Here is a 25,583-nt window from a genome sequence, read left to right as displayed (position 1 = left end):
TGGGAGAGGGAGGAGCAGGCTCATAGCGGAGGAGCCTGATGTGGGGCTCGATCCCACAACGCCGGGATCACGCCCTGAGCCGAAGGCAGACGCTTAACCGCTGTGCCACCCAGGCGCCCCAGAGCATTTGTTTTAATCATACTTTTGTATTTTTGCCATTTGAAAATCTTGACAATCCAGGTTTTTGGTGGATATATACTAACATTTTAATGAATACAACACTAATTTAATCAGCCCGTTTAACTGTCCATATTTGGACAATGAAATATTTATTTGTTTATTTATTTTTAAAGATTTTATTTATTTATTAGAGAGGGAGTGCCGGAACACAAGTGGGGGGAGGGGTGGAGGGAGAAGAAGACTCCCAGCTAAGTGTGAAGCCAAGGGTGGAGGGGGCCTCAATCTCACCATCCTGAGATCATGACCTGAGCCTAAGTCAGATGTTTAACTAGCTGAGCCACCCAGGTGCCCTGGATAATGAAATATTTATTATCTAATACTTCAACTGAGTGTGAAAATTACCATTAATTTCTGTATAAAATTACCTGTTGGGACCTTATATGGGAAAGGACATCCATAAAATCCATTAAAAATTTTTTCTACGAAGTACTTATATGCATTTAAAAATCTTATTTTTAGGAGTAAAGAAAATATAAGTTCTAAGTATTATAGAAAAGCAATGATTTATTGTCTAGCTCCAATTAGTTATGTGAGTTTCTAAAAATGAGTTTAGAGGTCGAGAGCCAATCTGAGTACATCGACATGCATGGTGAGAGAAAAATGGGGAAAAACATTGTTTATAAAATTCTTTTCATTTAGATATTTTCAAATTGTAAAGCCAAGAAGAGAACACACTTTCAGACTTTAAGAACTCTGAAGCTCCTTTGTTTTAGAAGCTAAAGTATATTATACACACAGTGAATAAGACAGAGAATAAATGATCAAAATTCTGAGTTTTTACTGTACCACAGATAAGAATTCATCACACAAGAAACCCCATCTGCTGCTTGGCCACACACATCTTTTGTCCTTAGTGGTTTATTCTGACTTAATAAAATAGCAAGAAAAAAAATATGTGAGGAACTTATCTTGGTGTCTAAAAGAGTTCATTTTCACTTATAATAAAGCCTTTGCTTCCTCCACAAGATCAACAAAGCAACGTTTCCAGACCATTCTTCATTCTGATTCCCTCCCTCCCACGCCCCACTCAGCACCCCCTACCTGACAGACTCTCCCTCTTACTTCATCTCGCTGTGCAGCACCTCCCTTCTCTGCCCCCGCATGCCTGCATCCTACTCTTCCTCTTGAGACTGTCCCCTAATTTCTACTTGACCATTCTCACCCCATTTACTCATTCAACATTCATTCATTTATTCAGCAAGTATTTCCTGTGCACATACCGTGGTCCAGGTGCTCTTCTAGCAGCTGGGGGTACAGCACGAACACAATGGATAAAGTCCTTGCTGTGTTATGGAAACTACAAGCCTTCCCACGGGGGAGCGAGTCATAATAAAGATCCAGTACAATGTCACATGATGAGTGAGACATTCTCTGAAGAAAATAAACCTGGGTAAAAGTGGTAAATTTTTAGGGAGACTCTTTTTTTTAAGTAGGCCCCCCACCAAGCATGGAGCCCAACACGGGGCTTGAACTCATGACCCTGAGATCCAGACGTGAGCTGAGATCAAGAGTCTGATGCTTAACAAACTGAGCCACCCAAGCACCCCTGATGGGGAGGTTCTAGATTCGTTGTTCATGAAAGACATGTTGAGGAAATATCCTTTGAACAGAGATGAGAATAAAATAAAATCTGCATTTATAAAATGCTTGTTATGGACCACGCAATTTTCCCACTCTAGCACTCTCAAACCCTTATCATGGTTCCTCATGGGCTCCTACTGGGAAGAATGAGAGCTGCCTTCCATCCAACTGGCTATTTTGGCCACGAAAGAGAAGAAAGGGTAACAAGCAGAAAATGTGGACTGGTATAAACTGCTTGAAGTGATATGACGGACGGCTGAGGACAGGACAGAGAGATGACAAGCTTCTCACATTTTATCTTTATCACCTGTCAGGTCTGTTGGCAAGCGATTACTCAGAACACGCAAGAAGGCAGAAACAGTCACAACACAGTGCTCCACTAACGTGAAACCGAGATAGTAGTAATGTGTGAAAGCTACAACCAGAAATAGTCCATCTCAAAGCCAAACCAACCAAACAACGAAATGGGTGTCTAAAAGTGGAACGGCCGCCTCTCAGCTGATAGTGAGTCCACCATTTATAACCAATTGGCAATAAAATTAAAGACAAAAAATACTGAACAAAACATATTGTTCTCTCAAGTTTTATATTAAGATAATTATATTAGAGAATAAGGTTAAACTGAATTTTCCATTTTTTAATACCCAAAGGCCAAAGAACCTTTTTGTATATACAGTTACCAAAACTAGAGTTAGCATAATTCATAAAATAAAGAGAATATGTACATTTTTTTTTCTTCTGAGAGAGTTTCTTAAACATCAATCCCTGATAAGAAAGTTGGGAGTGGTTGCTTTTCTTCATGCAAATTCTTCTGATTTTGAGATTTAAATTATAACTGATCTTGCTGCCATGTTTCTCCTATCATTAAGGTTATATTGCTCATTTTTAAAAAAAGAGTGGTAAGGGGAAAAAAGGAAGTGTCGAGTGTACAAGCATTGCTACTGTTTCTTAGAGTATAATCACTATTCCCATAAATTATTTTTAGAAAATGAATTCTACAATCAAACTTGGGAAATGCTACTGCTAGATATCCCTTCTGGAAAACACGATGCATATTAACATCATGGAGGTTCTGAGAAGTCCTGGTACAAAAAATAATAATAATCAATGAATTAATAGTAGTTTAAACAAAGTTAAATAGATTATTTCCCAAATTCCTGTTACCACAGAAGTGCTTGTGTTAGTATCTGTTGACACTGCAACTCGCATGTTCCATGAAGCATATTTTGGAAGATGCGGCCCTAGACGCATGTTTATTGTTCGACCTCTTTAACTTTGCTTTAGCTATTTTCACCATCTTATTTCTTGCCTTCTTTTTTTATTTCTCTACGTAACACTTATTGAGTGCTTACTGTATTCTAGGCACAGTTTAAAGTCCTTTATGGCCATTAGCTCACTTACTCCTGCCTAACAATTATCCTGTGAGATAAATTCAACAGATTGCCGAAGGGGCCCCGCACACAAGAGAAACAACTTTCTCCACATCCCGCTGGTTGGTAAGATAGAAGTCCGGTGTCTCTGACCTGATGCCTATGCTCTTGACAAATCAGTGGCCGGTTCTCTACTCCTCAGCTCCTCCCAAGTGCCACAGAGACCAACAGCCTACCGATTTTCCTGTCCAAGGATATTTTCCAGATCTTAGCTTATAGGATTTTTCTATTGCGTTGGATGCTTTTCGCCAATCTTTCCCACTTGCAATTTCCTAGACCCGGGATTTCTTTGATTCTGCTTTCCTCTTGTACTTCTCTGGCTGTTTCTTCTTCATCTTCTTAGGTTCCTAATAAAATGTTAGTGCCCCTCAAGGCCCATTGTGGCCCACTGCCCTTCTCCACCTTGCTCTCCGCTGGGAGATCCCCATTCACATCTCCAGGCCTGCCATCTCCTCAGGACATGAGACTCATATCTAATAAGTACTTGTGTGGCGGTTTTTTGGCACTTCAAACTCAAGAGTCTTTCCACTAAATTCATCATGTCCCATAACAGTCAAGTTCCCCGTAGAACACTCAGGGGAAATCCTAGATAGTTTAATCAAGGGACCGTTAATAAAGGTGTGGAGCAGGAATAATAGCACTAAGCATGATGGCGACAGGGATAAGCTGAGCTGGAGGATGGACACTGTCCAGTACACATTGTTAAAACTGCAACATTTCAGGCAAAGAAAGTTGTCAGTTACCTGGAAATTAGCATGAAAATTACCTTCTCGGCAGTTCTCCACATCTAACCAGTCTTGTCAGTTTCACTATTTTTAACATTGTCTCTCTTCTTTTAGTGTCTTTTCCCAACACCCTGGGGTCAACATTTGTCATCTCTTAATTGGACCATTATAATAACCTCCTAGCACTTGAACCGCTTCCAGGCCTGCTCCACCTTCAGGATAACCTTTCTTACAGCCAAAAGCTCTCTTGAAATGCAAATCATACCCCACTAAGCCTTGGCTAACCTTGCTTCAGTGATCCTCTTCACCTAGAAAATAAAGATCCTACTTTTCGGCACAGGATACAGGAGTCTCCCTGACCTGGCATCTATCACTCCCTTTCCTTTTGTACACACTTGTATTTTCCTAAACACTGCCCTGCTTTTCACAACATTGGGCCTTTGCTCATGCAGTTTTCTCTGTCTTTGTGTCCATATTTCTTAACCTAACTCGGGCTAAGCTCAGGGCACTTTTTAAGAAACCATCTCTGAAACCATGAGATATATTCTCTCTTCTAGCATATTACCATGGTTTCCTCCACTAAACAAACAAAACCTCACTACATTTTAATGACTTTTTCTATGTCTATTTTTCCACTCTGTCATTTGTGAGGATGCAACTGACTGTTACCCATTCCTGTACCTACAACACATCTAGCACAATTCCTGGCACACAATAGATATTCAATCAATGTTTGATTAACTGAGTGGAACTGGACCGCAAATCATCATCCTGGAATCTGAAAGACAGACTTAGTGTTGAAGAAGAAAAGTAACTTCTCAATGTGAATTCAAGAAGAAAAATAACTTCTCAATGTGACCGTTCTGGTTTTGGGGAAAGACTAGTCAGCCAAAAAAGTTTATAGGATGCTCTTTCAAGGAATCTAAATGACAGGGAGAGATTAACCAGAAGGTAAAGCCAGGATCAAAGGGTAGTAATGCTAGAGTTAATCAAAATAAATCCCGATTCAGAAAGTAGGGTAGAAGGCCTTAGAAACCAGACCTTGTATCAGACCAAATACACAAAGGGCACTGCAGATTCTATGGAATTATCCAACATCTGGTTTGTACATGCCAATCCCAAGCTCCTGTGGGAGGAACCAAGAGGGAATCGCAGTCTAGATCAGTACACAGAGCTACAAATGGTCTCTGATATGGGTTAAGGGCAAAGGCAACAAGGGACAGAAATTTCTCTGCATTCCACTTGGTCAGTAGGAGGGCCATGATGAAAGAACAGGACGGAGGGCCTGGTAGACCCATGATAATTTCTCACACATAAATAATCTACTATAAAAAAGTAGGCAGGCGGAAAGAGAAAAAAACAAAACAAAGTCTCAGCTATCTGAAAAACAGTTAAATGAGGTGATACAGAGAAAGGGAAACATCCATCATTTAAATTCACATACACACTAGTATTACAAAACACAATTCTGATTTTGGACCCCCGCATTGTAGAGAAATTCTTTTTATTTGTTGATAAGGGTTCAAAAATTACCAGGTTCATTTGTTTTAATTCACTTTATGATAAGAACAGTTTTGTTAGAAAAATGAGTTGCATAGCATTCCTATTCAGGAAGAGTGGGAAACCGAATAAAGGAAGAGTATTCAATAAGGAAACACACTTATTTGCATATAAATAGAAGGATGGCAATACAATTGTGTTCCTCAAACTTTTTCACTTGATTCCCTAATTTTCCCTATATTCATTTTCTTATAGAAATTATTATGCATATTTATAATTTGTAATATAATTCTCAAACTCGGAGTCCTATTTCCAACTCTGGTTTCTGAAGTATTTTCCCAAGCTTTTATCATTTTCCCCTCTTTCATCTCAATTTCCTGACAAAAAGGAAAGGACAAACCTTTCTTATCAAGAAACCACTACAACCTTGTTTCAAATATCCTCTGTTTGTTTGGTGGTTTTAATATGTTCAGAAGTAAAAGGCGTTGGCCTTTTAGGTGACTGCAACGTCTAGGAAAGCAGACTTCTTTCACTAGAGAACGAGATTCTAAATGAAAGAGTTGAGAATGATTTTCTGACACAGGGATAAGATACGGTTGTACTTATAGAAATAAATTGGAAAGTGCCATGTTCAGAGGAAAGAAAAAAACAACAACTAAGGATCAGCACTCTGGAGATCTAGGACAAGCTTGTGAAAGGACAAACTTACTAATTAGGAGTAATTAGTGATTGTAGATTACATGAGAGGTGCTTAATAAGGTTATTTACATATTGTTCTGAATAGCTGGTAGGAACAGTAAGGAACCTGTTGGAGCCAATAGCACCAGGAGAGAAGAGGATACGAGTCTTTGTATTCTGCCTTTAACTTCATCTCCCCACCCCATGCACCCTCTTGCTCATTCTACTTGTGCTGTATTAACTTTGTTTTCACTCCTCAAATCAAGGGCACAGTGCCCAAAGAAGTGTCTCACATATTTATTTAAGTAGAAACAGCTTAATGGGCCTTTGAGGCCATCATCGAAGAGTTCTTTAAGGCTTTGAGTGATGCTCCTGGATTAAACACTACCATAGATAGAACCAAGACTAGGGTGTAAATAGCTAAACTGTGCAAGGAGCCGAGATGCCCTTCAACAGACGAATGGATAAAGAAGATGTGGTCCATATACACAGTGGAATATTACTCAGCCATCAGAAAGAATGATTACCCAACATTTGCAGCAACGTGGAAGGGACTGGAGGAGATGATGCTAAGTGAAATAAGTCAAGCAGAGAAAGACAAGTATCATATGGTTTCACTCATTTATGGAACATAAGAAATAGCAGGGAGATCAGTAGGAGAAGGAAGGGAAGAATGAAGGGGAGGTAAAGAGAAGGGGAAATGAACCACGAAAATCTATGGACTCTGGGAAACAAACTGAGAGTTTCAGAGGGGAGGAGGGTGGAGAATTGGGCTAGGCCAGTGATGGGTATTAAGGAGGGCATGTATCGCATGGAGCCCTGGGTGTTATAGGCAAACAATGAATCATGGAACATTATATCAAAAACTAATGATGTACTGTATGGTGACTAACATAACATAATAAAAAATTAAAAAAAAAAGACAAGGGTGTAGAAAAGGCTTCATCTCTCAAAGGCAAAGCTATGGCAAAAATTAGAGGGATTTCTGTTAGAAGCATGCAGAAATCTTTGTCAGTTGTAGTTGGTAGTGGTCACAGAAGAATGATGATATGGAAGAGGGAGCAAGAACATAACCTGTGTAGCTGGGCATTGGCTAAAGCTGCAGGCCACATATAGAGGTAATGAAAGCTATTTCCCCTATTATTTCAACTCTGTTTTTTCATTTGATGATCACACATAGCAGCTGGGGTAACAATGGTGAATAAATGAGCAACCAAGAGTTCTATAGTTTTGGAAAAAATAACACTTGGTGTTTTGATTTATAATTTTAATAAGTTCTTAACATAGAGAACTGGTAACATTTTATTATTTTTTGTGTAATGATTTCATTGTAATTATAATAATTTAATTCACATAATGATAATTTTCTCAAGTTTTCCTTAAAGATGTGTTCGAAAGGCAGTATTATGGTATTTAACATTTCTCAGTCAGAAACTACATAATGCTGCAAATTTGCATTCTGTTTATGAAGGTTCTATTATTTGCCTAATTCTGCATACAAGCACAGTGGAAGACAAAAAGTACAATATACTTTCCTTTATTTCAAAAATAAATGTATTTGGAGTGATAAAATGAGCATACTAGGTCCTTCCTAGTAAAGCTAGTCATTGCGATGGGTCTCTACTTCTGGAAATGCAACAGCACTGAACTGTGCACCTGAAGGTATTAAATCAGGAAGAAAATGAGAAATAAATGTCTGCGGTCATTCCTCTTAAGCCTTTTATCGGGCCACACTGCTACCAATCACAATGGTCTAAATAAGTGCGCCAACTCTACCCAACACCAAAGGGCCTTTGCAAACCCCCAAGACTCAAGTTGTCAGGAGTTTAAATACCTTTAGGTTGGTTATTTAGATGCTAGACATGGTGCTACATTTAAAAATAAAATACAACTCTTAGGTCATTTCTAATTACTTATGCATATAGATTGTGTGTTTTCAGATGGACCAAAATGAGGCTGAGGTAAGGTGTGGATTTTTTATTCCTGAATATAACAACAGTCTGTCACACAACAACGAACAAAGGCAAACACGCATATAGTGGAGCATTACTACCCAATCCCCAGTAGAAGCCCAGCCAAGTAAACATTCTTCAGCTTACTGAGGATGTCATATGTGAAAGGGTTTCTCTAAAAGGTTGGCAACGAAAAAATAAAATAAGATAAAAATAAAAGGTAGGAAACAACATTTATCAAAGGAGTCAGTTGACAGAGGAGTTAATGACAGCCAACTTCATTGCGAGGAGGGTGGGTTAGGATGCTCCAGAAAGATGAAAAGATTATGGTTCATTGGCCAATCCTGTGTAATATAGAATGTGAATTAAAGCTCCACGTGGAAGTGAAACTTCTGTGTGTGTGCGTGTGTGTGTGTGTGTGTTCACGTGTGAAAGAGAGAGGGGTGGGAGAGAAGGAGAGAAGGAGAGACAGAGAAGTGGAGAAAGGCAGACAGACCTTGGAGAGTGGTTATTTCTCCTTAACAGGAGTAGTATGGCCAACATCATAGCACTCATGCTTTATAAAATTAAACATAAGCCTCTTTTCAGATAATATAACTAAGGCTTCTTTCAAATTTAATGTTCTTTGATTATATATCAGGTAAGAGCAGACCCGGAAGAAAATAAGAGAGAGGAGGTTAAGGAAAGAAAGAAGGATTCATGCCACGCCTATGAGTTTAGGGAAACACTCCACTTGACTACTAATGAGGACCATTTCAGGGAAGGCAGAATTTAAACTCCTATGATGTCATATTCTACAATTTGCATCTTAGTTGACAAAATACTGATATGGAGTGAACTGATACAGGAAGCAATTTTCAGGAAGAGGTTTAGTAAAGATGGGATAGGTGAGAGAAATTACATTGTTTTCACGGGGAATGCTGGGAAGATGAGCAAGGGGAAGACTCATCAGATAAATACTCCATTTACATTCATATGTGGGTAGAAGATTTTCAGATTGGTAGGCTCCCAGTATACTTGATAACAGAGTTTTACTTTTTTTTTCTATTTTTATATATGTCATCAATGTTGATTATGAAATTTTAAAATTTCATAATCCATATTGTGCTTATGCAGATATTAGTCTCATAACATACAGTGGATGATTTAGACAGTCTGAGATGGTTGATTAAATGTTCTTATCACTTAGTTGTGGATAAGGAATCATGCACAAAACTTCTGTGGCCAGGCACATTTAGGCTATCTCAATGAAATTGGTTATAGCCAATCATACAGATTCAAAGTTTCAGACTTTCCCATCTCTTATACCCAGCTGCTAGCTCCTGATTTGTGGAAAAGATACAACTATAAATCAAGCCTCCCATTTTGGTTTCTCTAACTTTATGGCTTTTAGGACTTTTCATTCTTATATAGAAGATAGTTCATGTGGCGTAGTGAAAGATTTGTTGACATAATGAGAGCCACAGAGATTTTTGGGAGGTTGGATAAATGGTTTGTTTCTGACTCAGCGCACAGATCTTATCACTGAGATTCAATCAACAATGTGCTATTTAATAACGGAATTATTTTCAGATCTACTTTGCTGACACTTATTCAAGACCTTGAATGCAAATGTATTTCCAAATCATAAAGAGATTATATGATGTACCATATTTATCATGTAATATGCTATTCCCAAATGTAAATGCATTATCCTTTGTGCCCAATTTAATACTTTGAATATTACTTGTCAACTGTAACAAAATAAGATTAATGAAATAGCATATGTGAAATATCTGGAAGACTGGCGCATGGTGGGTTTTCAGTATATATACATATATTTTTTTTCCTCTGATATACTTTATATCCTGGTGACACAACACTGCATTTACATAAAATAAAGGGTAATGACTTGTTCTACAAAATTAGTTGTCCCATTATAATATTTATTTAAATGACAAGCCTTATCAATGTATTTACTATGTGATGCAGTTAACCATAATTGACACCAATCTACAAATGTGCAAAAATACACCTATTGTGTGGAACAGGGTGAACCTCTCTTACATCACTGAGAATACCATTATGCCAACATTGACTGCATTTTCTCTCATCTATATCAAGTTTTCATTAAAAGTTTTGCCACAGTTTTTACATTTTAATTGCAGCACTCTACCCCCACTCTCGAACCCATTATTTGACCATTACTGAAATTCTCACACATAATGAAGAATTCAAATGAAAACCTGCAGTTGTGCCAAAGGTTGGGTTTGGATAGGATGTCATACATGTAAGTCTTAGCTGTTACTTAGAAAAATGTGTGGTGATACAATTTCCCACTTTGGATTCATGACAAGTGTTGCATAGACATAATAATTATGACAGAATTTAACATATAGAAAAATTAATAGAAAACTTAAATAAGTCTAATACAATTGTGGTGTGTGCTAAAGAGCAATTTCCTAGACTGATTGTTATTTACCAGATTTTAAATAAAATTATAATTATCAACTTAAGAAAAATGTAAAAGCATATTAAATATGTTTTAGAATTTTATTTATTCACTCTGTAGCTCTTTCTCCTTGAAACAATTTTTCCTATTTTCTATTAAGATAAAAACATGGAATATTTAGAATTGATGCTGTTCTCAATCCATTGGTCCTGTTCCACTATCTCCTTGTCAAGCATTCATAATTAATGGTGCATGTAAGCAAAAAGTGACTTTTTCCTTTGGTAAGGAAACATTTGTATCCATTAATGTTCCATCCATTTCTAAGGTAGCTATCACGGTGGTGCTGAAAGGATAGCTCCCAGTCACCTGTCGAGACACCACTTAGCCAGGAAAGGAAAGGAAGGACTGTGACAAAACTAAAACAGACACACTGAAGACACAAGTGGTAGACAATTATCTCACAACTTCACATTACTTTCCAAGCAAACATCTAGCTGAAATTTGTTTTAAGATTTTACGTGCAGTACAGTTGTCAAATTAGGATTAAAAAAAAAGCAGCCCGCTTTCATTTTTCTCAAAATAACAGCGTAAAGCAGCATAATGCAAAGAAAACTCAAAAAAAGTTAATTTTACAGATTTTTCTGTCATTTAAATTTAAAGGTACCAGCCTTTGTAAATAAGGTGGGGGAAAGTCTAAAGACTTTGTAAAGGGAATTATCAGGTTGAAGATGAAGACTTGGGAAGAAGAGTCCCCTCCGGGCTCAAGCTGACACTCGTTCAAAGAAAACCATGCTCACGACCCACCGGGCAGTCTTTTTGAGGACAGGGAGCTCAGCCCCAGGTGAATAATTCCAGGAGAAAGTAAATTAAGACAAAGCAGCAGTACACACCGTTGGGTACAGAGTGGTAAGGTGCACTAGGGACCAGAAGGAAAAGTGACCTCATTTTGCCTGGTGGAACACTAATTAACAAGCCCACCTTTGATCTGGATACCAGCGGTGGTAAAAGAGCACAAAGGGTGAAAGCTGGAGAGAGCAAACTTCCTTGTTCTTCTACCCCATTCCTCCAAACCGCCGGGAACACGCACAGGCAAAGACAACAAAGCTTGCGCCCAGGCTGCACAGCCGGCGCTTCCAGGGGCCGGGCCATCGCGCCCCGGGGCGCGCCGCTCCCCCGCGGCAGAGCCGGGGCGTCGGAGCGCGGACGCGGGCAGGACAGCCGGGGCGCCGGGTGTGGGGGGGACGCTTCCCTACCTTGAGCAGCACAAAGAGCCAGAGCAGAGACAGGAGGCGGCGGCCGCCGCGCGGTTTTGTAGGCAGGTGCCCCATCACGGTGCCGAAGGGGACCCAGGGGGACGGCGGCGCCTGCGAGCTCCCCCGGCGGAGGCTCACAATGGCGAACTGAGGCTATCGCCTCAGACCGTGGGCGCCGAGGCTGCTCCCGGCGGGCGCATGCTGCCTTTCCAGTCCCCTTGCGCCTGCTCCCTTTCCTCTTCTGCGCCGGGGGTCCACCCGGAACGTGCCAGGCGCTGCTGTTCTTTAACAGCTAAGGATGGAGAGGGTGGGGATGGGAGTGGGCGAGGCTCTGCCTCCTCCGCCACCGAGGCTGCCGGTGCAGCCGCGGGGTCCGCGTGGTGAGCGAGAGGCGGGGGCCCTGCGCCCAGCCCGCCCCGGTCCTCTGGCAGCAGGACACTCTCACTCTGCGCCGCGGACTCATAAAGTGACAGCAGCCTCCCAGCCCTCCCACCAGGGTCCGCCTGCCGCCTCTTATCGCTGGACAGCCCCCACTCCAAGCTCCGCCCCAACCCTTTCCACAGTCTCTAGGACTCACGAGTTGTGCGGGGTTTCCCTGACTTCTCTTGAGCAACTTGGGGACGGGATCCCAGTCTCTTAGTCTTCCTACGTCTTCTCTCAGTTGCGATTATAAAAGCACAGAAACACTTGGAGGGAACTGGTGATTGTGATTGTAGTGTTGGAGTGCGCGGTGCCTGCGTGTGTGTTTGTTGGGGAGGATTCCATTCTCTCCATCCCACTACTACTCAGGAGGAAACAGTACGATTATATACACCTTCCATTTGAAATCAGCTCTTATAAATTTCAAGGGCTGTCTTTTGATACCAAAGTCTGTCAGGTTGCCTGAAATAGAATGTAGAAGTTGGGGTGGGGTGGGGGAAGGATCATGATATATTACATATATTTATAAACACATACTTTAAAAAATGTGTAATTATTAAAGAAACTGTTGAGCTTTTCCAGAGTGGCTATACTATTTTACATTCTCACCAGCAATGGATGGGGGCGGGGGCGGTGACGAGGTATGTAATTAAAGAGAGGTAATATTGGTAATATTAGGAATCTTCGTGGTGATGAAACAGTTCCTTATTTTGATTGTGGTGGTGGTGATTTAAGTCTGCCTAGATGATCAAGCTGCATAGAAACGCAGAAGGGTTCTGTAGGCCAGAATGCGCACATACAAATGTACTGGTGAAATTTGAATAAGGTCTGTGGACTATACCAATGTCAGTTTCCTGGTTTTGATACATACTATAGTTATAGAAAATATGTTACCTTTGGAGACAGCTAGGTGAAGGATAAATAGGACTGTCCTGAACTGTCTTTTTATTGAGATATAATTGGCATATAGTATTATATTCGTTTCAGGTTTACAACATAATGATTCAATATTTATATATATTGTGAAATGATCACCAAAACAAGTCCAGTTAACATCGGGCATCACACATATTTCAATGTTTTTTCTTGTTATGGGAACTAAGATCTATTCTTTTAGCAACTTTCAAATATACAATATTAACTACAGTCACCATCCTGTATATTACAGGCCTTAGACTTACTTTGTTTGTAACTGACAATTTGTAACTTTTGACCCCCTTCACCCTTATACTTTTAACAAGTGTGAATTACCCCTAAGTAACAAATCTGTGACTTTTTAGAAGCTCAGGCAACTACTTCCTAGCTGTGTATTTTCAAACTATTTATATCCCTTTGGTTGTTACGTGTAGTTTTTGAAAGATGTCTGTCAAAATAAACTATGGGGTACTCTATTCAAATATAAATCACTCCGGAGTGCCTGGGTGGCTCAGTGGGTTAAGCATCTGCCTTCTGCTCAGGTCATAATCCCAGGATGCTGGGATCATTCCCACGTCCCCACATCAGGCTCTCTGCTCAGTGGAGAGCCTGCTTCTCCCTCTCCCTCTGCCTGCAGCTCCCCCTGCTTGTGCTCTCTCTCTGGCTCTCTGTCAAATAAATAAATAAAATCTTAAAAAAATATATATATATAAATCACTCCTTATTATCATGTAAATGACCCTTGCTGTGCCTTGCCAATAATGAAACTTCCTATTTGTCTTTGAGACATGCTTAGGCACCAGGAGACAGGCAAGGTGACCTTGGTTATGAATGCAGGAGTTTGTCTCAGACCACAGTTAGGGAGTAGTAGCATGAAAAAGACGCAGGGCTATGGTTACTCAACCTTTTGCTAGATAATGACCAAACACAAACCACTTGGTTGGTATGTATATGTGCGTCTAAGAAAGGTTTAGATTGAATATATTTACATGTGTATGTATGTGTACTAAATACTCATAGACATAAAGAATAATGGTGTGAATCTATGTGAAAATACTGCCTTTGGTGTTTTCCTTTGGAAGCATCTTTTGTTGTCATGTTCTTCCTCCCTCATTGCTCACTTTTAGTGTCTTTATGCCCTCTCTTTGTTGGCCTGGACCTTTTCTTTCTCTTGGGAAAATATAAGCTGCTTTTCCTTCCCTCTGGGTCAGACTCATGGGCTACCTGAAAATTTTATCCTTGGGACTGAACTTATAGGGGCTTTGTTTAATATGTTTTCCTTTTAGTTTGAAGATCCTGAAAGCAACATTCTATTCCCACACACTCTTGAAAGTGGCACTAAAGTGATTTAATGTCTAGAACTAAAGATATGTTTAGACCAAAGGCAAAATCATACTCACAAGTTGTTCAAGACTCCTCTCTTTTGAATTGCGTTTGATTTTAAAGTGTCCATGTTGTGGTTTGCTTATATATATATATGAAGATCTTTATGTGTGTGTGTACATGTATGTGATTGTGTGTGTAGATACATACATATAGGCTGAGCTGATAGGTGTAGGGCAGTAGAAAGCAACTCTACTGATCATACAGTCATCCTGTAAATGCAAAAAGAACTTTCACAGTGATGTACATTTTTATATAATCATATTTGCTATGTTGTTTTTCTATTTCTCCTTCCTCGCTTATACCACAGTTCGCTTAGCCTTCAATGCCCTCCTACATGGGTGCATATAGACCGCTTCTGAGGAAGAATAATGGTGAACAGTAAGCAGTAATACATCCCCCATTAAAGTATTTGCAATTAGCATTATTAATATTCCATTAAATAATACCATGATTAGATGGCCTGAAGACTGACAGTATCATTTCATAACCACAGAAGATTTTCTCTCCAGAGAAAAGTATTTTACTTAGCTGCAGCTGGGAAAAAAAAAAAAAAAGGAGTTTCATTTGTTTTTATTGCATTTAAAACAGTAACAGTCTTGGGAATCTTCCTAGAAGAGGCTCCCAAGAAGAATGTGAAAGCAGGATCGTCAAGAGTGTGGGGTTTTCAATCCATAGGGCATGCCCTGTGTCTCTTTGAACTGTCGACTGGTTTTCCAGTGGAATACTTCCAAAGTGCTCCATTGGTACAAACGATGGTAAGTCTTACGCTATTTTCAAGACTCCGAAGCAGCAAGAATGGTTACGGGCAACAGATAGTACAAATAGGGATGTGTGTTTTACCGATCCTTTCAAAATGTTCTGATTTCATTATCCCGACCATGCTGTTAGGTGAAGAAGGCAGAGATCATTATCACCCACTATTTTACCCCTCCTGATACTTTTCCTGGAGAAAAGATGAATGGACAACACAGAATGTCTCGTGTGCTCTCAGGCGGGCGCTATAAAATGAATTTGCACAAATGGAAACGAGGCTCTCTATTGCCTTTGGAAGTAATACTGATGTCGTTAATGAACAAGAGACCTGAAGATCTTTCTAGAAATCTGTAAAAGGCCTCGTTTTTGTTAAGAAAGCCCATCTTTTCCTAAACACGTGAAAATGTGCCAAAGCCTGTGTGTTCACATCTATCTCTTCTATGGGAAGAGAAGCAGTAGCAGCTACAGAGAAAGTGCTGTAATCCCTAGGAGAGGTTTAACGAGGAGTCAAATGGAACTCTTACGGTGCTCCTGCCAATGAAGTGCAGTTCTGTTCTCTGGGGACCAAGTCTAATGCAGTTCAGTGTGTTCAGTCCTGGCTTCCACTACTGAAGTCGCCTACAAGGCTGTCAGCAGTTTGGGTATTAGAGTTGTATTTATGGGACTTGCTCAATGACACATACTTTACTTTATATAGAATGCAGGAAAAAAAAACCCCAAAAACTCAAGCCATTGATCTCCAGGCTATAGTCTGCCTGAAAAGCACAGTGAGAGCCATGCAGCTTGTCATCCGTCTCGGGCATATGACCATTGTTACAGCATGGGAACTGGAGATTATGTGCAGTATGTGCTTCAGATCGGGTGCCCAGGCAACATTCCGATTTTCAATCTATGTGAGCATTTATTTTAGTTTTTCTCTTGATGAACACGGGTTTCTCGCCTCAAAGACATGTTGACAATTCATAAGCTCTGTCTTTCAAAGTGAGAATGACTGACAGTCCTCAGGTGAATAGCATGTTCCAACTGCCACGACTTACTGCTCCTGCCACACTTGAAAAACAGTGAAACTCACCACGGAAGGTCTTTTTTGCCTCTACACGGAGAATTTTTTTCTCATGGCCTTTTTTCCTTCTCGAGTAGCTCCTATTCAAGAGTTTTTCTTTTACTTGACTCTTACATGGTTTTAAGAAAAATCAAAGAATATTGTGTTACAGGGTATAGGCTTTATGACACAAGGTCATTTGCTCAAAGGAATCAAGAAAACATATGGAAAGAAGAGAAGATATTTATCATTGAACACAAACTGCAGGCTAGAGAATGAGAGATCCTAAATTAAGAAGGCAGATCGTCATTTTTAGATACCATCCCTTCTTTCAATTATATTCTAGGATTACTGTGTGTTGTTAGCATTTCCTTTAATTCCCCTAGAAATGGGAAAAAAATAGAAGATTCTAAGCAGCCATAAATTATGCAGTTTTATCCTACATTGTGTTTGCATGGGATGCATTGGCTAGTAACCTTTTATAATATTTGTTTTCTGAGCTTCCCAGACATTGTTATTGTCTATTCACTGAATTTTCCTTTTTGAGTAGGTTTCTTGACTAGTTCTAATTTAAAGCATTAAGATCCTGCACGGGAGGATTCGCTGTAGCTTGGCAAAAAAGCATGGCTAAAACTTGAATATATTTTACAGATAAAGCAAGACACATTATTTAAGTGAAAGTGATGTCTATTGATCTTTGCTTCCCTTCATTCTTCACTTCCCTTCAAATTAAAGATGCAATGCAACATTTATCGTGTTGCGGTACACAAGTTTATACACATCACACATAATGTCTACATACGTGTCACTCGAAAAGTGCTTGCAAATACATCATTATGGAAGATTTGGTCATTATGACTTCAGGTGCTGTTTAGGGACCATGAAAACATTAATCGCACGTTTGGAAAATGCACTGCCTTCAGTGCTAAGCATTTTACCAAGAGGCACAATAATATTGCCTTGACAATTATACTTTAAATCAATCACACCAAATCAATTTTTATACTAAAAATTACAACTTTAATAATATTCTCAAGTCTAACTGTGAGAGAAGGGGTAAAGATGAGTATAGTTCAAAGAAGGGTAGGGGACGTCACTGATGGATTGGTGTCATTATCTCTCTTGGCAGAAGGATCTAGAAGAAAAATTCTGAGGCAGGCCTAAATGTTGTGCGGAAAATTCCAATATCCAAGGAAAGAATATCCTCCTCATACAGGGACATGAAGAAAAGGTAAAATCGTGAAGCTCTGTATTTCTAGGTATGCCTGCACGAGTATTACAAGAGGAGCAATTTGGGAGAGGGAGTTGAATGTACAAATTCCATCTGTTTTGTTTGGCAATCGGATAACGCTGAGAAAATAAGGGTAAGCATTGAACATAAAAAGAAAGACAAAGGATGATTTTAATGAATCCAGTCAAGGATCAGCACATGTCAAGCCTATGGCGGTTCTCTGTTAATCACTGTCTTACACAAACAGCGATCATTTCCAACATTTTCTCCTCAGCTCAATCCTCATACCCTCTACCCTGCAGACACTTTCAGTGCTTTGGCTTCACCCTCTACCTTATAGAGGAAATACTGGCCATCAGGTGACAACTTTTTCATCTTCCCCCAAGGAGCTCTCTCTCAATAACCATCTAGGGATCATTCTACTACCTATTTTCTAGAGCCCATTTCTTCCAGCCTTCCCTTGTCTCTTATTTTCAACCTCTCTCTGTTAACATATTCCATCCCTTGGCTTTTTAACCAGGTTCACATCTTTACAACTGAAGGGAAGAAAACCTTCACTGAAATATTCATGCTGTCAGTTTCTACCTTTTCTTTCCCCTCACCACTGCCCCTCACCACTGCCCCTCTACAAGAATATTTTCCCAAGTACTGTACATGCTTTTTGCCTCCATTTATTTTCACTAACTACTTACTCTTCAAACCGCTTTGGTCTAGCTTCTACTCCCATCATTTCACCAACACTGCTTTCACTAAGGTCATTAGGAATCTCTTGGGAGCACATGCTATGTTGGTTTCTCTTCACTTCCTGAAACATTCTCATCTCCGACTTTCCAGAACCCAGCACATCCCTGGGTTTTCCTCGATATCAATGGGTGTTCTTTTGAAATCTCCCTTGCTGGATCATTCTCCCCTTCTTGTCCATTTAATGTTGCAATTTGCAATGCTTACTCCTAAACTCTTCTATTTTCCTCTGTATTCTTGTGCTAGTTAATCGAATCTATGGTCATGTCTTTAATCCTCACCCACGCAGATGAACCACAGGGTCACTTAGAGCCCTCTTTTGTCCCATGTGGACCCATACAGCTAACTTCATGTGTCAAATTCCGTTTGAATATTTAAAACACCCCAAACTTAGAAAGTCTGAAATTGAGCTCATACAATTACCTCAGAATTTTCTATTTCCCTAGATGATACCAACACCAAACCATCCACACAAGCCAGAAACCAAGGAGTCACCCTTGATGCCTCCTTCCCTTCTCCAAAAGCACCATATCCAATTTGATTCAGTGTCTTGTCATTTTACTTCTGAAATATTTCCCATGTCAGTCCACTTCTCTCTATCCAACCATCTTCATCCTAGTTCAAATTACTGTTATCTCTTTCCTGAATTATTGCAATACTTTGTTAATTGCAAGAGTCTACCTTTGGCCTCTGTAGCTCCCTCTACTTCACCTTGAAGCGTAACAGAAAAATATAACCATCCATAGCCAGTTGGAACCAGTTTTTGAAACTTAAAACTGATCACTCTGACTTCCTTACATAAATCCAACCAATGACTTCCAGATACTCCTGGGATAGCGACAAATTTCTCAGCCTGGTCCATGAGGCCATCTGTCCCTTATCTGCATCTCAAGTCTCTTGTCACAACTCATTTCCTTTCCTCTCTGAACTTCTAAAATTCACACGTACCATGTTCCCTCCTGACATGGAGATATGTGTCTGGTCTCTGTTTCTGGAATGTTCCCCTCTCTTTAATCTGATCTCTGCTCAAACTTCACTTCCTCAGCCTAATCCCATCGTTTAAAGTGTCATAGCCCATCTAGTATTTTTATTGTTGATATCCTATTTTAATTTTTATCACCCTTTACTTAATGAATAGCTCTTTCATTAGACTGTTAACTCTGCAACCACAGGAATTATGTCAAGTATTTCTTGCCATTTTCTTCAGAGCACTTAAGTCAGTTCCAGGAATAGAGTAGGTACTCAGGAACTTCTGGTTGAATGAATAAAGGAGCATAATTGCTAATGAGAATTACACCATCGAAAATTAAAGTATGAAATATTTATGTTATAGTTTTGATTTCATTGTTCAAGATGGGAAACTCTATTCAGGTTCACTTCTGCTTTTTTAAGGAAATGACTAATTGGGGGCAGCAAGGTAACAACACCATTTGCGCACGAATTCCCCTGAAGAACCTTGTGCAGCACACAATTGCTGAGTGATCAAAGAGAGGAACATAAAAGAACAAATAATTTTCATTAGGATAAGAATTTTACTCAAAATTCAGGCACTCCTTCAGCATTTGAATGGATAAACAAACCATGCTCTCTATACCCAATAAAATATTATGCAGGAATAGGAATGAATGAACTACTGATACATGCCACAACATGAATGAATCACAAATGCATCATGCTAAGTGCAAAGAAAGACGCAAAAAGCCACACATTGTGTGATGTCCTTTATTTGTCATTTTAGAAATGGCACAACTGTAGGGGAATAATGATCAATGGTTTCCAAGAGCCAGAGGGGACGGTAGGGTTGACTAAAAAGGGACACAAGGGAACTTTGGGGGGACGAAAATGTTCTAAAACTTGATTTTGTTGGCAGTCACATGACTTATGCCTTTGTCAAAACCCATCAAAATGTACCCTAAAAAGGACACATTTTACTCTGTTTTTTTATTTTAAAAAAAGCAAATAAAAAATATTCCAGGCAAGAATTAAGTCAAGGCATTGTCTCCCACAAAAAATAGTTTCTTAAAGAGGCAATATCACTTTGTGTTTATATATGTAAGCGTCAACATTTTTAAGAGCATTTCAAAGTGGTCAAGAATAACAATAATTGAGGACAAATTCTGTTTGGTGATTATATGATTGGCCTTCCCAAATTATCTCACGATAAAATCTCAGAATCAATCTTATAAAGTTACTTAATTCTCCTCTCTTTTGTCTCCTTTCAGCTAAGAGGTTTATACGGATTATTCATTAAGTCACTCAGCAAGCATATATTTTTCAACTCTTGCCATGTTGGCACAGCTAAGCTACAGCTGCTGACTTCTGGGAGCTTGCAACCTGGTAGGAAAGGCAATAGACTGAAAGAACTACAAGCAAGATAAAATGTAGTAGGGGCGCCTGGGTGGCTCAGTTGGTTAAGCATCTGCCTTTGGCTCAGGTCATGATCCCAGAGTCCTGGGACTGAGTCCCGCATAGGGCTCCTTGCTCCGCAGGGAGTCTGCTTTTCCCTCTGCCTTCCACTCCCCCTGCTTGTGCTCTCCTTCTCTGACAAATAAGTAAAATTAAAAAAAAAAAAAGATAAAAATAAGTAGAAGCAAAGATAGAGAAAAATGCTAAAAGCACTCGAGGAAGGAAGAGATAATTTACATAGGTAACTATCCAGGAAGATGGAGAGCCCCGGGTATGCCCTGAAAGATGAGCACAGTTCAGGGAAATGAGGTGATAAGACTGGCAGGTTGCAAGTCCTTTGCTCACCAATTCTCACGTCTATCTCTTCTTCCTGGGAACACAAGGCTACACTCCATTTCCCAGTTTCTCTTACAGTTAAGTGTTGAGATAATTCTGACTTATGGTTCATGAAATGTGCCAGAAGCATGTGCACCTTCAGGCCTGGTCTGTAAAAACCTTCATGTACAAACTTCACTCTCTTTTTCTCATCCTTAGAGTACTCTAAGGACCTAGAGACTAGAGGAACCTAAGGTGGAAGATGTCTTGATCCCTAGACATCTGTGAAGAGAGAGAGAGAGGGAGAGAATAAGAGAGAGAACACCAACTTCCAAATACTTCTAGGATAGTAGGATAGTGATAAAATTCCACTCTGGACCATGACCTAAAAATTGGAAAGGTGTGTTTAGACCAGAAGATCATCAGAGCCCAGGTGAAGGAATCTGTGGCTATTGAAGTGTTTGAAACAGAAGGAGTGACATGATCAGAAGAGGATCCTTTAGGAAAACTGGTCTGAGGACATTTTTTAGTGAGGTAGATTGGAAGAAGGAAAAGATCAAGGGATCATACCTTCCAGGAAAAGCGTAATTAAAATGATAGTTGTTGAAATCTAGGCTGGGAAAGGAAGCAAGTGAATACAGAAGAAAAAGATACGTGAAGATAGCACAAGCTCGAACCTTCTCTGAGCTCTTAACGTACTACTCACCTAAAAGCTATGCCATAGACAATGCCTTGGCCACATGTTGGCACCAAGAAAAACTCTCCAGGTTCTACTTTGAGCCTCTAGAATCCACTTGCTTGGTCAAGGTTCCAAGTTGTCTTATACCTGCTCATTTTCTTCACGCTGTCACTCATTTCGTTTGTCTGCTTCCTCTCCCCTCCTTTGCTACTTCCCTTCTACACGCTTAGTTCATGTCTCCTTGAACTTGATTCTCTGCATGCCCATGGTCCAATCCCAGCCTCCTGCTCCCAGAACTCCTGAACAAAGTTAAACTTCTCTTAATGAGGGTGAAGAAAGAAGGGTGGGGATAGGGCATGGGCTGTTGGATAGGCAAATAAATAAATAAATAAATAAATAAATAAATAAATAAATAAATAAATACGCCTGCTCAAATAGCATGGGTATGGTTGCCAGGCTACCTGGCTGTAAAACCAAAATATCAAGTTTTTAGGCACTGGTTTCTCACTAACCAACCATGAGTTCTTGGTCAACACCTGATAGTCCCTTGAGGTTTCCTCAGTAATATCATGTGGACAAATGACTATTTTTAATCACTAGACTTATTTTTTAAGAACAGTTTTGGATTACCAGAAAAAATTGAGCAGGTAATACAGAGAGATCCCAGATATCCTACCCATCCCCTCTCACCTGTCGTTAGCATCTAGCATTAGTGTGGTACATTTGCTACAATTAATAAGCCAACACTGGTTCATCATTGTTAACTAAAATCTATAGCTTTCATTAAGATTCAGTCGTGGTGCTGTAAAGTTCTATGGGTTTTGACAAATCTGTACCTCGTATCCCCTATCATACGATTATATAGAGTAGTTTCACTGTCCTCCCCTGTACTCCACCTCCTCATTCCTCCCATTTTACCCGAACCCCTGGCAACCAGTGATCCTTTAACTATGTCTATAGTTTTGCCTTTTCCAGAATGTCATGTAGTTGGAATCATACAGTATGTGCCCTTTCAGATGGACTTCTTTCACTTAGTAACGTGCATCTAAGTTTCCTCCACGTCATTCTGTGGTTTGATAACTCGTTTCTTTTTATCACCGAAGAATATTCTATTCGGTAGAAGCACCACAGTTCATTTATCCGTTCACTCTTGAAAGACATCTTGATTGCTTCTAGACTTTGTCAATTATGAATAAAGCTGCTCTCAACATTCATGTGAAGGTCTTTGCGTGGATGTGAGTTTTCAGCCTATTTGGATAAATTCCTATGAGCATGATTGCTAGACTGTATGTTAAAAGTGGCTGTACCATTTTGCAACCCCAGTAGCAATGAATGAGAGTTCCTGTTGCTCCACATCTTTGCCAGCATTTGGTGTTGTCAGTGTTTTGGATTTTGGCCATCGTAATTAGTGTGTAGTGATATCATGTTGTTTTAATTTCCAATTCTCTAATAATATATGTTGTTAATCATCCTTCCATATGCTTATTTGCCATCTGCATATTTTCTTTAGTGAAGTATCTGTTAAAATCTTTGGCCCCTTTTTCAATTGGGTTATTTGCCTTCTTACTGTTGAGTTTTAAGAATTCTCTGTATATTTTGGAAACAAGTCCTTTATAAAACATGTGTTTTGCAATTATTCTCTCCCAGTCTCTGGCTTGTCTTTTCACTCTCTTAACAGTGTCTTACAGAGCGGGTTTTAATTTTTATAAAGTCTAACTTATAAGTTTTTTTCTTTCATGGGCCATGCTTTTCTTGTTATATCTAAAGCTTATCATCTAAAGATCGTCTAGATTTTTTCCACTTAATGTGTTCTTAATTATGATAATTACTTTTTTTGAAGTTCCAATTGTTATAATTTAAATTATATGAGCCTCTTCAACATTATTTCTGGGTCATTTTTATATGAACCCACTGATCTTTGAGCACATTCTTACTTTCTGGTACTATACAACCAATTTAAAAATCTGTCCTTTTGATAAAACAAATTAACATGGGTCTTAAATTATAATTTGTTAAATTACTTGACAAATATTTATTGTGCACTTATTATGTGTCAAGCTCTGCTTAGTGCTCGGAATAGGAACAAAACCTAGAAAGGCCCTGGAATAGTGATAACTCTGACATGCTCAGTGAGTAGCAAGGACAGTGTGCCTGATGTGGAAACAGGTTCCCTGATATGGGGGAACGTCAGTGGTCCAGGAGTGTAGGGACACTGAAAGAAGATTGTATAGGACTACAAAGATCATCCCAAGGACTTTGGCTTTTAACCTGAGAGATAGGAAACCAGTTCAGAGGCTCGTGCAGCAGAGCAGTGTTATCTAACTTACATGTACTTAGTCTCTGTGTTGAAAACATGCTCATGGAAGCAGGGTTAGAAGACCAGTTGGAAGGGTTATTAGATAATGCAGGTAAGAAGGAATGTATAGTATAGATGCTGGGAAATCCTTAGTGTACATAGGGTTTTGTAGGCAGGGACAGCTGGAGGTGCTCAGGAATCAGATATGAATTAGATAGAAGGAAAAAAAGAGAGGAATCTGGGAAGACACCCAGGTTTTTGGCCAGCACAGAAAAATGGCACTTTGCCAATGTTTGGAAGAGAGAAGACTAAAATGGTGTGGGTTTTGAGGGAAGAGTAGGAGTTCAGCTTTAGACTTGTTAATTTTGAATATTTATTAGACATCTAATTAGAGATCTCAAATAGGAATTGAACAAACCATTCTACAAGTGAGGGGTTAGGTCTGGACTAAAGTAATACATTTAAGGCTCTTCTATATATAAAATGGTATTTAAAACTCTGAAACCATCTGAGATCACCAAGGAAGAGGGCACATACAGAAGAGAAGAAATTCAAGGACTGAGAATGTTAGGTTTTCATCTTCTGGCTTGGCAAGATGCAGCAGTAGGCTGTCTAGAAACAGATGAAGAGGAAGTCCTCTTCTCCCCCACCATCGAGATGAAGACAAATTGTCCTCCTGTACATAAGTTTTGGAGAGCTTCTCTTCAATAGCTACGTGGCTGTATAAGCAGTTGATAAAGTAAATATCATAATCTAACTTAATGGGGCAATCTGAATATGTCCATAGAAATAAGCACCAAAATAACAATTTATAAGTGTGCATATGCTTTATTAAACATTTTGCCAATAGTATTTTCATTCTTCTTTAGCCTAGTATCTATTTTATGAATAACTATTTCTTAATTAGACAAAGTACTTCCCTCATCTATTCTTTTATTCAATAGGTATTTACTAAGTGTCTACTATGTATGAAGTATGTTTGACTAGTTCCTGTGACTATAAACATTGATACTTTTAATTATTTTTCTACTCCTTATGTTTTGAAAAACTCGCATTTGGATTTTTTAGCAGAAAGCAAGTGTGAATACTGTTATTTTTAGAGAGTTGAAAATAGATATGCAAAAATCAAATATATATGCATCCCCTCTGTTTTACAACCACAGCAATATCAGCAGAATTTCATGTTCAGAAACTCTTATAGAAAACGATGTAGAAAAATCCCACTACTGGTACATCCGCAGATTTTATAAAGTCAAATGCATAAAATTACTTTGAGTTTGAGAAGCCAATTAAATAGTGCAGTCATGGGTCCTTTGGCAATGACCTCAAATTGCTGAAAAATGTCCTGGGAATCTCACTGCTTGACTCTTGAAGCTACTCCTTCCTGTAGGTCTGCACTGATCCATAGCAACTCCTGTTGGGCTTCTGGTCCTAAACTAACTACGTGGGCTTCTCCTCGGAGTGCCTGGGTAGCTCTTGATTTTGGCTCAGGTCATGATCTCAGGGTCCTGGGATGGAGCCCTGCTCTTCGCTAAGCGGGTTGGCTTCTCTCTCTCTCTCTCTCTCTCTCTCTCCCTCTTCCTCTGCCCCTCCTCCAGCTCTCTCTCTCTCAAATAAATAAACAACCTGCATTTCTCTCTCCCTCTTCCTCTGCCCCTCCTCCAGCTCT

The 25,583-nt window shown here is 39.5% G+C and overlaps 1 protein-coding gene across 1 annotated transcript in view; it reads right to left on the bottom strand.

Moving 5' to 3' along the window:
* PTPRO (protein tyrosine phosphatase receptor type O) overlaps positions 1 to 12,193 on the bottom strand; it is a 228,119-nt gene extending 215,926 nt beyond the window's left edge. Inside the window, exon 1 of the mRNA XM_057318901.1 lies at positions 11,731 to 12,193. Within this exon, the coding sequence (XP_057174884.1) occupies positions 11,731 to 11,805 (75 nt within the window). The 5' untranslated portion in view covers positions 11,806 to 12,193. The remainder of the gene's footprint in view (positions 1 to 11,730) is intronic.
* Positions 12,194 to 25,583: the final 13,390 nt, after the last annotated feature.

This window comes from Ursus arctos, unplaced genomic scaffold (genome assembly GCF_023065955.2).
Source record: "Ursus arctos isolate Adak ecotype North America unplaced genomic scaffold, UrsArc2.0 scaffold_26, whole genome shotgun sequence".
Classification (NCBI taxonomy): Eukaryota; Metazoa; Chordata; class Mammalia; order Carnivora; family Ursidae; genus Ursus; species Ursus arctos.
This window is presented reverse-complemented; position numbering and strand designations above follow the sequence as displayed.